We start from the raw sequence: 13,476 nt of genomic DNA, 5'->3' as shown, positions 1-13,476 counted from the left end.
TGTGCAATGTGGTCAAATACACAGCATACAAAACTAATTAATCTGTATGAATCAATTAAATATCAAAAGCAAAACCAATGTAATAACAGCTTTAAACAGCATCTGAAAAACGATAACATCCAAGGAAACAACTTGCGATTGAAAGAGTCGTATATCGAAAAATTCAAAGGTTTATTATTAATTGATATAAAAGGATTACTCTGAACATTTTTCAATGATTTTCTATGCAACAATAATATAATATTTCTATATAATAACTTTCTTTGTTAATGTTGTACATTATTTGACATTCTTTACTGTGAATTACCCATCGAAAGCTTTTCTATATTTGCTTATCAAACAAATTTAAATGGACTTGTGTTGCAACTGTCTACCCTATTCTATAAATTATTTCAGGAAATGTAAGTATAACAGCTGTTTCTTCCATATTTATGTAAAAAGGTATTAGACGAGTTTTCAACTAAACTATACTCTGTGACGCCGTCATTCTGTTTTTAGAAAATGATAAAAAATGTTTTTTTAAATTAAAAATTGAAAAAATATACCGATATTGCTTAGAAAATGTTTATTTTAGTTTATTTACTACCACTGCACATTTTTTCACGATATCGTACATTAATATAATCTTTTTGTCTTTTTGTACAGTTTCCCAGATCTAGCAACATGCAGATCTTCGTTAAGACCTTAACAGGGAAAACTATTAATCTTGAAGTTGAAGCTTCTGACACAATAGAGAATGTGAAAGCTAAGATCCAAGAAAAAGAGGGTATTATTATCATCAATGCTAGCAATTGGCAATGGAAATATATACAAAGTAACTAGGATATTTCAATTTAGCTGCATCGTTTGCAGTCCATTCGGCCACAAGATTTAAATATCAATCCTCTGTCCTTTGGTGATGCGTTACTTGATTTTATACTTAAAAGTTTCTGTTTATAATGGAGAATAGATTTTATTTACGACTATTGAATAGAAATTATTAAATATTCTGTGTAACTCACCGTAGTATCAAATGGAGTATCTTTGGATATCTGTAGCCGTTTACCGCAAACTCCAGGTAATTTCATAAGCATATCAGATAAAAAGTGTGTAATTCTAGATTCTTTTTCTCTATGTGGAATAATTTCTAATGGACTAGTTGCTACACACATTCGAGGATATGTAAAAACTTTGGATTTGGAAATTGAAAATTTAATTTCATAAAATAAAATTCCATCTTTATTTTTTGGAAAATAATATCCATACTAAAACGTTATACATATTAATATACATAAATAATATTTGAAGGGAAATTGCAAGATGAATAAACATAGATATTGTCGTTCATACCATATTTTTCCAGTGTCTACGTAATTGGTCACAATCTTTGAAAGCACATTTTGCTGCAAGATCTTTAGATACAGATAATAGTTTGCCTTTTTTTTTTTTGCACTACAGAAAATAAAAAAAATTTTATTTTCAACCAAATATACATATATATTGCACTAAATGAAATACCTTACTGTTACCTTGGTAACACATGTACAAATGGAAGATTATAACGAGATAAATCTTTACGGTCTGCTAAAAAATGTGATATAATAGATGGTGAAAGACAGTCTTCAAGTCTTACATATGGAATTTTAAGTATTTCTGCATAAAGTTGCAAATACATTTTCCTTTCTAAAAACTTTTTAATGTTAATATTTCTCACATTATTTTAATATTAGTTATACGAAGAACAAAATTAGATTTTCTATTACCCCCTCCTATAAGTATATCTAATTTTAATGCTCTAGTTGCTTCTATAAAGTTGTAAAAATTTTGTTCCTTCAACAAAGTAATCATCAACTTTATTGCACAAAGGAGCTATCTTAGTTTGTATCGTATACCTAAGACAACTTTTATCAACTTTTGTAGCAACTGATCTTAATCCTTGATACTGACAGAAATAAAAACCAGTTTATCATGGAAATAATATATTTAGAGTCAACAAAGATTTGTATCGTGAATATACGACTAGTTGAAAATTTCTCAAAATTTTGTCCAATCTACCAGTTTCAGAAAATTGTTTATGCGTTATAACAAATATATATCTTTCTGTAGCCATTACTGGTGAAGCAATAACGTCCGATATTAAATGAATAAATAATGTAAAATTCTATTGGTAGTAAAATATAAGGATCATTAAGATCATTAAAATCATTAAGTATAATATTATGGAATACAAAGTTTTTGATTCGCAGAATTTGCCCTTGACTTACCGGCATTTCATTGTTTGCCAATAAAAATGTGATTTTGCCGATGGATCGTGAACTTCAACAAAATCAATTTCGCAAATTGCACAACATAGGTTACTCTTTTCCGGAAATAAAGCGTACAGAACCGACTGTTCTTTTTTTTTATTCATAAGATTACAAGCATCCATTATATATAATTGCTTGCTATTCTTAATTATTTGATGTTCTTGTAGATCCAATTTATACTAACAATTTTTCAAAAACGTATTTTCGAATGAATAGCCAACATTTAAAATTCTAAAAGTTGTAGTAAAATTTTAAATATGACTTTTAAGAAGAAGCTTTATTCTCAATTATGTTAAAATTAAACTTGCATGTGAGACATCTAATCTTTTCATATTTAAAAGAAATTTAAAATCTTGTTAAGTAAAAAGACGACACTTTTTCTATTACCAACAGTTTCGTTTTACTAACAATAAGGGCAATAAAACAGGGAACAATCAGTTAGATTACTAAAAGAAAAGTTAACTTTATTCAGATAAGATAAATAATTCAAATTAATGTTTAATTAAGTAACACTTGAAAAAGTAAAAAATGTATTTGATTAGTTTAATATTATGTTTCTATTTACAAATTACTGTAGAAATAGTACTAAAAGTAAAATATTTTCTCATTTCCTGATACATACATATACACTTAATTTAACCGTACGTAGTGTCACACATTTTAATGTGTGTACGTCATTTTTAAAACATTATAAAGTATATTCATATAAAAGATAGGTATAAACTAATTTATATATGTACATAATTATATATATAGATGTGCATGTATTATGGCAAATATATGTGAGTTAGGGCTTTAATTTCTGTTTTGCAAATTATGCATCGTGCAAAAGCACGCGAGCAATACCAGCATGTTACTAAATGTCCACAGGGTAGGAATATAATTGTTCCATCTCGTTCCGTGCAAACTTTACACGATCGAGTATCTTTCAATTTTTTATTTTTTTGCTCCAGAGCAGCTAAAATAGTAAACAGTATATTTAAATATAATATATAATAAAATTTATTATACGTGTACAGTTTTCACACAAATTAAAGAATTTGTGATTTTATTTTTATTACTTACCAAATTTCTCAGCGAGAGTCATCTCGTTAGTTTCCTCTTCACTATCGGATCTCGTATCGTCATCAACTATTGGTTCCTGAAATAAATGTAATGTACATAAGTATATATTGGAATTATTAATTATACATATGGTTCATGGTGTAAGTTTCTTTTCTTTCTACTTACTTCTTCATAATTTTCGTAGATGTTTTGGTGTGTTAGATCATTAACAAACTGGTGGCCACGAACTGTTATTAAGTAACAACAGCTTGGAGACGAAATTGCATGTCTAGCCCATGGATTTTCTCCTGGAAACCATCTTCCTACACCAAGTCCACAATGATAACAGATAGACATACGATCTCTTTCGTTATAGTAAAAGCCTGCATCGGCTAATAGTTCTTTACTCATAGATGTATCAGAAAATGTTGAGAATGAATTTAATCGGGATTGGTAAGTAATATAATCCAAATATTTTGGTTTCTTAACTTTTTTTAGTCCCAAACGGCTAAGATCATATGCCGTCGGGTCTTCTGCATCTGTTACAAATCGATGGTCATTAAAATCAAAGGACTGCGAATATTCTAAACCATAACGACATATTATATTTCCATTTCTTCGTTCTGTCGGTAGAATTTCATCAGGATGTGTACCAATTGGCACATTACCGCAATCTTCATTGCAGACAAATCTGCACCATGGACAATATATCTCGTGAAGTTGCATGGGAGTACGACCGTTTGACCAGTTACTTATCTCCAATGCACACGCAAAACATTTGACAGTATCCGATATGCCTGTATAAAAGAATCCTGCTGCTGCAAGTGTGGCAGGAGGAATGGAAAAGGATCGAGGCCAGTATAGAAAAGTCGAGCGTCTTGCTGCTTCAAAACGTAGATCATATCGTTCTTGAGCGTGAAGCGACGTGGATGGAACCGACGACACTGGATTAATCATTGGTTCCGGCATCCGGTACCGGTGTCGGTACCGGTGCCAACGATTGGTATATGCCGGTATCGGTATCTGAATCATATCAGACGAAATTGAATGGTCTGACGATTCTTCGTATTCTGGTAGCACAGGTTGGATGTTAGATATATGAAACAACTTGTCCTTATTGTCACTTGTAGAGTTTTCACACCTATTTAAAGGAAAAAAAAAAAAAAAGAGAAAAAGAAAGAAATTAAAATATCTAGTAATTGTAACAAGCCGATATTATCGAAGTAATCTCAGTTCCGTGTGTTTTAGCGCAAAAGTTAAAAATTGTCTTTGAAGAATTACAGCGATTTTAATATTTGATATTTGATATTTGAAGCGTTTGAAGGATCCCGAAACTTTCTGTACAATCTACATAAATTCTTTCGCTACGATATTTTGACTTACAAATGGTAAAACGTTTTTAGTTAATTTATTTTCGAGAAATATTATACGTGTACAGTTGATCAAACAGAAATATATTACAGACAAAACTTACGAATATGAGATGTTTAGGTATCGCTACAACAGCTCACCAACTCTTCAAATGGAATCTTGACAAAGATTTAATATCCTGTACTTGTATATTTTATATTGTTAAATTTACTAAAACTGCACTATCGTACGAACCAATCACACAAACTATTCCACTCTTACAGTAATACCGAACTTTGAATCCAAAAACTTTGAATCCTTGCTGCTAGTACGTGCCTATTTTATATTACTATCCCTACCACATTACTCCTTCATCCCACCATAAGGCACTGTGCCGAGTGCGCAAGTTGTCGTCCAATCAAATGTCACTGATGCTCCACCCCTTACCGTACCGATCCTTATGTACCGTCCTGTATTATCATTGCCTGTATATAAAATAATAAAATTATTTTTACAAATAAGTACACAATTTTTTCAATATGTGAAACATCAGGCTTTCTGCAGGAAAATTTAACCGTTTCTAACGTTTTATAAATTAATTTTCAGATAAAGTTCTCTCGCGATGCGAATAATAAGACGCCGTAGCATTATCTTATATTATATTTTATCTATCATATCATGTCACTTGTTACTTTTCGCAAATGTTCCTTACGTTTGTCAACAATATACCTTATATTTTGTGTGGCACTTAAATTGTTAATTGCGTATGCACTAGATGATAATAAAAACGAAGATTGAAGCTATTACTTAAAGCAATACACTTTGCATGAAAAGCAATTAAATCTTGAAAAATATTGAAAGAAACGTTGTCGTTTGTCAAATGCGAAAAAAAGTATCGACAAAGTAAAACCATTAAAATTGTCGATGCCTCTGATTTGTTACTAACAATCCTGAAATTGCTAAAATGAGTGATCATTCTCATTATTGAATGTCTAGCGTTTATATTCGTGTTCAATGTAGCGACGTATCTACGGTATCCGATTTCGCTTGCTTTTTCTTTAATTTTCTTTATTTTTCTCTAGCATTTTGCATTTCATGCGTCTTAGGCAACAAAGATTCTTAAGGCCACAAGTGAACGTTCTAAATTTTCCATTTTTGTTGTATCTTGCTGTACGTTTCTATTTATTAAGAAAATAGCAAGTAGAATTTCAAAAGGAAAATCTTTCTATTTATAACGGTATTATAATAACGGATGCGTTTCTTATTGGCTTTATCTCTCCTGAGAAATTCACCTATTATTCTAAACATTCTATGTTTGTATGGAACCTTCAATAGCCTAAATGAGTTTTTCTTCAATACAATCGAGTGGAAAAATATGTTTTCCAAATGCGGCGAATGAGCAGGTAATTTTATTTTCCTGCCGTTTCTGTCCGTATGTCTTGAAGGAAACCTCTTCATGACTAACATGCGGCGAGCCTCTATTGTCTACTACATAGAGAAATTTCAAGACCTCTAACAAAATATTTTCATCAATTTCGAAGCGATACGAAACTTTTATATTTTTGTACTTTGAGAAAATATATATTATTATTATACTTTGAGAAATAAATTATTCCCTATAACTGCTATTACTGTTTATTAAAATTGATTTTCTTCACAGGACTTTTCAGATCTGTGTATACAACTATGACTACAACTACGAAACAAGTTCTTCTGCTCTTTTCTTCTCCTATCAAAATGTAACTTTCCTAATCAAAATAATAAATATATATCCATTAGAAATAGAAACGGATACATCGAATGTTGTTCTCTCTCTCTCTCTCTCTCTCTCTGTCTCTCTCTTTTATTTTCATTGACTCTTATTAGAATTCTGTAATCCATAGCAGGGTCGGTGTGACCGTATATCATAAATTATTCACGAAAATCCTCACGTTTTTGTTCCTTCAGATAGAACAAATATTACAACATAACTGTAAAAGAAGTCGTTGCAATGAAAATAGAATTGTTGAAAAATTGTAGTCTACTAGAATCAAAGCGTTTTGTCAAAAGAGCTCTTGACACTGGATACAAAAAACTTCGCTTAAAGGGAGAAAACGCAATCAGCTGTATTAATAATTAATGAGCTCCTCTAACCCGTATGTTATTGCTTTCTGGATTCTTCTAATATTTTGCTCTAATAATTAGCTTTTGGCTACTTTTGCTTGTCCTTGCTGACAAATACTCTAGTAACCTATAATATAGTATATAGTAATTATATATCTTCATACCTACTATTATACCTTGAGCCTTATATTTTATTAAATTGCCTTTATCTTTGATTACCATAATGTTCTGTTTTCAATATGATACTGACCTGCACCTTTTTGTTGCATATATTTTCCATCATTGTTTTACTATGCTACTCTTTGTATATACTCTAATCTTTCTTTACCGAAACTCTATTCTTCCTCTTATAAATCCTTTTCTCTCGGATATTTTTTTACTAATCTCACCTCGTTGCATTTTCCTGATTTTCTCCTCGTATTTCTCTGTCCTTTGTCCCGCATTTACTCTTATCTTTTCTCTCCTTAGCTCCTCGAATACAATGTAACGCAACGTCGATTTACATATTTAGACGCAAACATTAGTTAAGATGCGATGCATCTGTTTATCAACGATCTCGAACCGTCGGCTGCACATCGGTCAACTTCGGCAAGTTTCGCCGCTTCGCGAGATAATCGATTATCTCGATAGTTTACACCACTACGTGTTCAAAAATCTAAAATTCAGCAATGGAATAGGAAGCACGCAATGGTACACGACCCGTTGACGGTCCATCCGTTTCGTTTTTAATCACGTTGACCAGTCAAATCTTTCGATTGAAACCAATTCTTCGTTTCATTTCGTTTTCAATCACGCAAACTAGTCAAATCGTTCCATTCAAACCAATCCTTTTCTCCAATGCTCCGCATACTTATCATTGTCATACCTGTCTTTTTCGTTGTATTTCATCGTTTCTCCACAAACTAATCGATGGAACCGATGAAAATGGGCAGCCTTTTTACGAAATTGTTTCTGGAAGTCGTTTCGTTGCATATTGTTCATAAGAAATGGACCTCAGCTGTTTCTTTGCGAAAAGTATCATCGTAACTTTTGCATTTATGCAAGTGCTCGTTTGTCATGCGGTTTATTCAGAATATTGTTCGGCGCTAAATGAAGAGCGACGTAGATTTGGCCCTTTGCAAAATTTTTCCTGCCAAGATCAATCAAAGCCCTATTTAGTGTAATCCCTTGTAATTTATGTCCCGACATACAAACAATGTCGACGATAAAGCGCAAATTCCGACAAGCCGAAAGGGTCGGAAATCTTCAATAGCCCTAATGGCCATTAATATATTTCGGCACCGCAGCCGTTGATGTTCAGTTAGCCGTCGGAGAGTCAAAAGTCAAGAGTTGTAATACACACTATTGCGTTAAGTTCACGTTGAATAATCATCGTTTTTTGTTTAATCCATTGTAATAAATCCATCCATCAATACATTATCATACAGGATAGAAATCATTGGAAGTTCTAATTTCTAATATTTCTGAATAAAGAAATTTCTTCCGCATGGTCACAGTGCTCTACAGTTCCGTTTCTCAATACAGAGCTTCAACTCGGGTTTCCGCCACAGGAAACATTCTTCTCCGAATTCGTTTGCGGTCATAAGTCTATTTTCATTGCAAAATGATACTTGTGAAATTATAAAAATGTCTTCTTCCAGAGATGCGTATCCGTTTGTTGTTTATCACCGCGTATCATCGTCGTGCATCATTGTTGCGAATCACCGCTACATACATGCGCATCATTACTTTGATATGACGACAAAAAAAAAAAAAAAAAAAAAAAATCTGCAAACGAGCGTTCGGATACGTTGCGTGTCTGTGTATCTATTGAACGAACTGGTCGGTTATGTGTTTATTTTTTGTTGTCACAAAAGCTCGTGAAAATATAGAAGGGCGATGTAACAAAGTGGTAGAGAAACAAAACAAGTTTGTTACGACCGTTCGCGGAGAAACGCGATCGGGAGGAAAACGCGTCAGCGAGAGGCGTAAATTCTCGCTACGATTCGTATAATCGACGCTGCGAAATAATCGGTCCCTTTGTTTCGATTAAGATAACAGGAGTGGTTAACACTGTGTTAACAGGTTAATATAGCATGTATTTTTAACAATAAATTAAATAATATCAGAAGGGTCACAAATTGTTTCGTGATAGATATAGTTAATGATTTATAGAAATTCGACTCGACTTTCGATATTTTTCCATATTCGTTAGACTAGCGATTTTATTCGTCAGGGCTCGCGATGTATGCAGTATGAATTTTCAAATGAGATTAACTGCCCTTGGATAAATTCCTTGTCCTCTCGGGGAGACGACCGCCACCGCGCTCGGATCACACCGCCGCTATATATATATATCGCAATCATATATAGTCTTTGGCACTTATATATATTCATATGTCGGAGATGAGAGGACAACGGGACCCCCTGTTGGAATCACTCGGAAAAACACGAATGCTTTAGCAATTACGAAACAACCCAAACACAGTTATTCGAAATTTGAGAGAATGAGGTTGGGCTCGAGGAGACAACCGGTCGCCGTACGTAGCCACGGTCACGGGATGAACGTTCCACCTAACGCAGACGTGGAATTGCATAGCTCGCCTTTAATGAATCGACCATACCGATACTTGACAATAAACGATACTCGATTGTATTGAAGGAAAACTCATTTAGGCTATTGAAGGTTCCATACAAACATAGAATGTTTAGAATAATAGGTGAATTTTCTCAGGAGAGATAAAGCCAATAAGAAACGCATCCGTTATCATAATGCCGTTATAAATAGAAAGATTTTTCTTTTGAAATTCTACTTGCTATTTTCTTAATAAATAGAAACGTACAGCAAGATACAACAAAAATGGAAAATTTAGAACGTTCACTTGTGGCCCTAAGAATCTTTGGTGCCTAAGACGCATAAAATGCAAAATGCTAGAGAAAAATAAAGAAAATTAAAGAAAAAGCAAGCGAAATCGGATACCGTAGATACGTCGCTACATTGAACACGAATATAAACACTAGACATTCAATAATGAGAATGATCACTCATTTTAGCAATTTCAGGATTGTTAGTAACAAATCAGAGGCATCGACAATTTTAATGGTTTTACTTTGTCGATACTTTTTTTCGCATTTGACAAACGACAACGTTTCTTTCAATATTTTTCAAGATTTAATTGCTTTTCATGCAAAGTGTATTGCTTTAAGTAATAGCTTCAATCTTCGTTTTTATTATCATCTAGTGCATACGCAATTAACAATTTAAGTGCCACACAAAATATAAGGTATATTGTTGACAAACGTAAGGAACATTTGCGAAAAGTAACAAGTGACATGATATGATAGATAAAATATAATATAAGATAATGCTACGGCGTCTTATTATTCGCATCGCGAGAGAACTTTATCTGAAAATTAATTTATAAAACGTTAGAAACGGTTAAATTTTCCTGCAGAAAGCCTGATGTTTCACATATTGAAAAAATTGTGTACTTATTTGTAAAAATAATTTTATTATTTTATATACAGGCAATGATAATACAGGACGGTACATAAGGATCGGTACGGTAAGGGGTGGAGCATCAGTGACATTTGATTGGACGACAACTTGCGCACTCGGCACAGTGCCTTATGGTGGGATGAAGGAGTAATGTGGTAGGGATAGTAATATAAAATAGGCACGTACTAGCAGCAAGGATTCAAAGTTTTTGGATTCAAAGTTCGGTATTACTGTAAGAGTGGAATAGTTTGTGTGATTGGTTCGTACGATAGTGCAGTTTTAGTAAATTTAACAATATAAAATATACAAGTACAGGATATTAAATCTTTGTCAAGATTCCATTTGAAGAGTTGGTGAGCTGTTGTAGCGATACCTAAACATCTCATATTCGTAAGTTTTGTCTGTAATATATTTCTGTTTGATCAACTGTACACGTATAATATTTCTCGAAAATAAATTAACTAAAAACGTTTTACCATTTGTAAGTCAAAATATCGTAGCGAAAGAATTTATGTAGATTGTACAGAAAGTTTCGGGATCCTTCAAACGCTTCAAATATCAAATATCAAATATTAAAATCGCTGTAATTCTTCAAAGACAATTTTTAACTTTTGCGCTAAAACACACGGAACTGAGATTACTTCGATAATATCGGCTTGTTACAATTACTAGATATTTTAATTTCTTTCTTTTTCTCTTTTTTTTTTTTTTCCTTTAAATAGGTGTGAAAACTCTACAAGTGACAATAAGGACAAGTTGTTTCATATATCTAACATCCAACCTGTGCTACCAGAATACGAAGAATCGTCAGACCATTCAATTTCGTCTGATATGATTCAGATACCGATACCGGCATATACCAATCGTTGGCACCGGTACCGACACCGGTACCGGATGCCGGAACCAATGATTAATCCAGTGTCGTCGGTTCCATCCACGTCGCTTCACGCTCAAGAACGATATGATCTACGTTTTGAAGCAGCAAGACGCTCGACTTTTCTATACTGGCCTCGATCCTTTTCCATTCCTCCTGCCACACTTGCAGCAGCAGGATTCTTTTATACAGGCATATCGGATACTGTCAAATGTTTTGCGTGTGCATTGGAGATAAGTAACTGGTCAAACGGTCGTACTCCCATGCAACTTCACGAGATATATTGTCCATGGTGCAGATTTGTCTGCAATGAAGATTGCGGTAATGTGCCAATTGGTACACATCCTGATGAAATTCTACCGACAGAACGAAGAAATGGAAATATAATATGTCGTTATGGTTTAGAATATTCGCAGTCCTTTGATTTTAATGACCATCGATTTGTAACAGATGCAGAAGACCCGACGGCATATGATCTTAGCCGTTTGGGACTAAAAAAAGTTAAGAAACCAAAATATTTGGATTATATTACTTACCAATCCCGATTAAATTCATTCTCAACATTTTCTGATACATCTATGAGTAAAGAACTATTAGCCGATGCAGGCTTTTACTATAACGAAAGAGATCGTATGTCTATCTGTTATCATTGTGGACTTGGTGTAGGAAGATGGTTTCCAGGAGAAAATCCATGGGCTAGACATGCAATTTCGTCTCCAAGCTGTTGTTACTTAATAACAGTTCGTGGCCACCAGTTTGTTAATGATCTAACACACCAAAACATCTACGAAAATTATGAAGAAGTAAGTAGAAAGAAAAGAAACTTACACCATGAACCATATGTATAATTAATAATTCCAATATATACTTATGTACATTACATTTATTTCAGGAACCAATAGTTGATGACGATACGAGATCCGATAGTGAAGAGGAAACTAACGAGATGACTCTCGCTGAGAAATTTGGTAAGTAATAAAAATAAAATCACAAATTCTTTAATTTGTGTGAAAACTGTACACGTATAATAAATTTTATTATATATTATATTTAAATATACTGTTTACTATTTTAGCTGCTCTGGAGCAAAAAAATAAAAAATTGAAAGATACTCGATCGTGTAAAGTTTGCACGGAACGAGATGGAACAATTATATTCCTACCCTGTGGACATTTAGTAACATGCTGGTATTGCTCGCGTGCTTTTGCACGATGCATAATTTGCAAAACAGAAATTAAAGCCCTAACTCACATATATTTGCCATAATACATGCACATCTATATATATAATTATGTACATATATAAATTAGTTTATACCTATCTTTTATATGAATATACTTTATAATGTTTTAAAAATGACGTACACACATTAAAATGTGTGACACTACGTACGGTTAAATTAAGTGTATATGTATGTATCAGGAAATGAGAAAATATTTTACTTTTAGTACTATTTCTACAGTAATTTGTAAATAGAAACATAATATTAAACTAATCAAATACATTTTTTACTTTTTCAAGTGTTACTTAATTAAACATTAATTTGAATTATTTATCTTATCTGAATAAAGTTAACTTTTCTTTTAGTAATCTAACTGATTGTTCCCTGTTTTATTGCCCTTATTGTTAGTAAAACGAAACTGTTGGTAATAGAAAAAGTGTCGTCTTTTTACTTAACAAGATTTTAAATTTCTTTTAAATATGAAAAGATTAGATGTCTCACATGCAAGTTTAATTTTAACATAATTGAGAATAAAGCTTCTTCTTAAAAGTCATATTTAAAATTTTACTACAACTTTTAGAATTTTAAATGTTGGCTATTCATTCGAAAATACGTTTTTGAAAAATTGTTAGTATAAATTGGATCTACAAGAACATCAAATAATTAAGAATAGCAAGCAATTATATATAATGGATGCTTGTAATCTTATGAATAAAAAAAAAGAACAGTCGGTTCTGTACGCTTTATTTCCGGAAAAGAGTAACCTATGTTGTGCAATTTGCGAAATTGATTTTGTTGAAGTTCACGATCCATCGGCAAAATCACATTTTTATTGGCAAACAATGAAATGCCGGTAAGTCAAGGGCAAATTCTGCGAATCAAAAACTTTGTATTCCATAATATTATACTTAATGATTTTAATGATCTTAATGATCCTTATATTTTACTACCAATAGAATTTTACATTATTTATTCATTTAATATCGGACGTTATTGCTTCACCAGTAATGGCTACAGAAAGATATATATTTGTTATAACGCATAAACAATTTTCTGAAACTGGTAGATTGGACAAAATTTTGAGAAATTTTCAACTAGTCGTATATTCACGATACAAATC

The 13,476-nt window shown here is 32.5% G+C and overlaps 1 protein-coding gene across 1 annotated transcript; it reads left to right on the top strand.

Annotated features, from left to right (window-relative positions):
- Positions 1 to 11,154: 11,154 nt before the first annotated feature.
- LOC139996427 (E3 ubiquitin-protein ligase XIAP-like) lies at positions 11,155 to 12,110 on the top strand. The gene is made up of 2 exons (XM_072020799.1): positions 11,155 to 11,937; positions 12,027 to 12,110. Exons 1-2 carry the CDS (start codon positions 11,155 to 11,157, stop codon positions 12,108 to 12,110), a joined length of 867 nt encoding a protein of 288 aa, XP_071876900.1.
- Positions 12,111 to 13,476: the final 1,366 nt, after the last annotated feature.

The sequence above is a fragment of the Bombus fervidus genome, chromosome 18 (genome assembly GCF_041682495.2).
Source record: "Bombus fervidus isolate BK054 chromosome 18, iyBomFerv1, whole genome shotgun sequence".
NCBI classification, from domain to species: domain Eukaryota; kingdom Metazoa; phylum Arthropoda; class Insecta; order Hymenoptera; family Apidae; genus Bombus; species Bombus fervidus.
Note: the sequence above shows the minus strand (reverse complement) of the source record. Positions and strands in the feature narration are given on the sequence as shown.

Coding starts and splice junctions, on each gene's coding strand:
- LOC139996427 (XM_072020799.1), top strand. CDS start 11,155: ATGCCGGAACCAATGATTAATCCAGTGTCGTCGGTTCCATCCACGTCG. Junction 11,938..12,026: donor TCTACGAAAATTATGAAGAA/GTAAGTAGAAAG, acceptor CATTTATTTCAG/GAACCAATAGTTGATGACGA.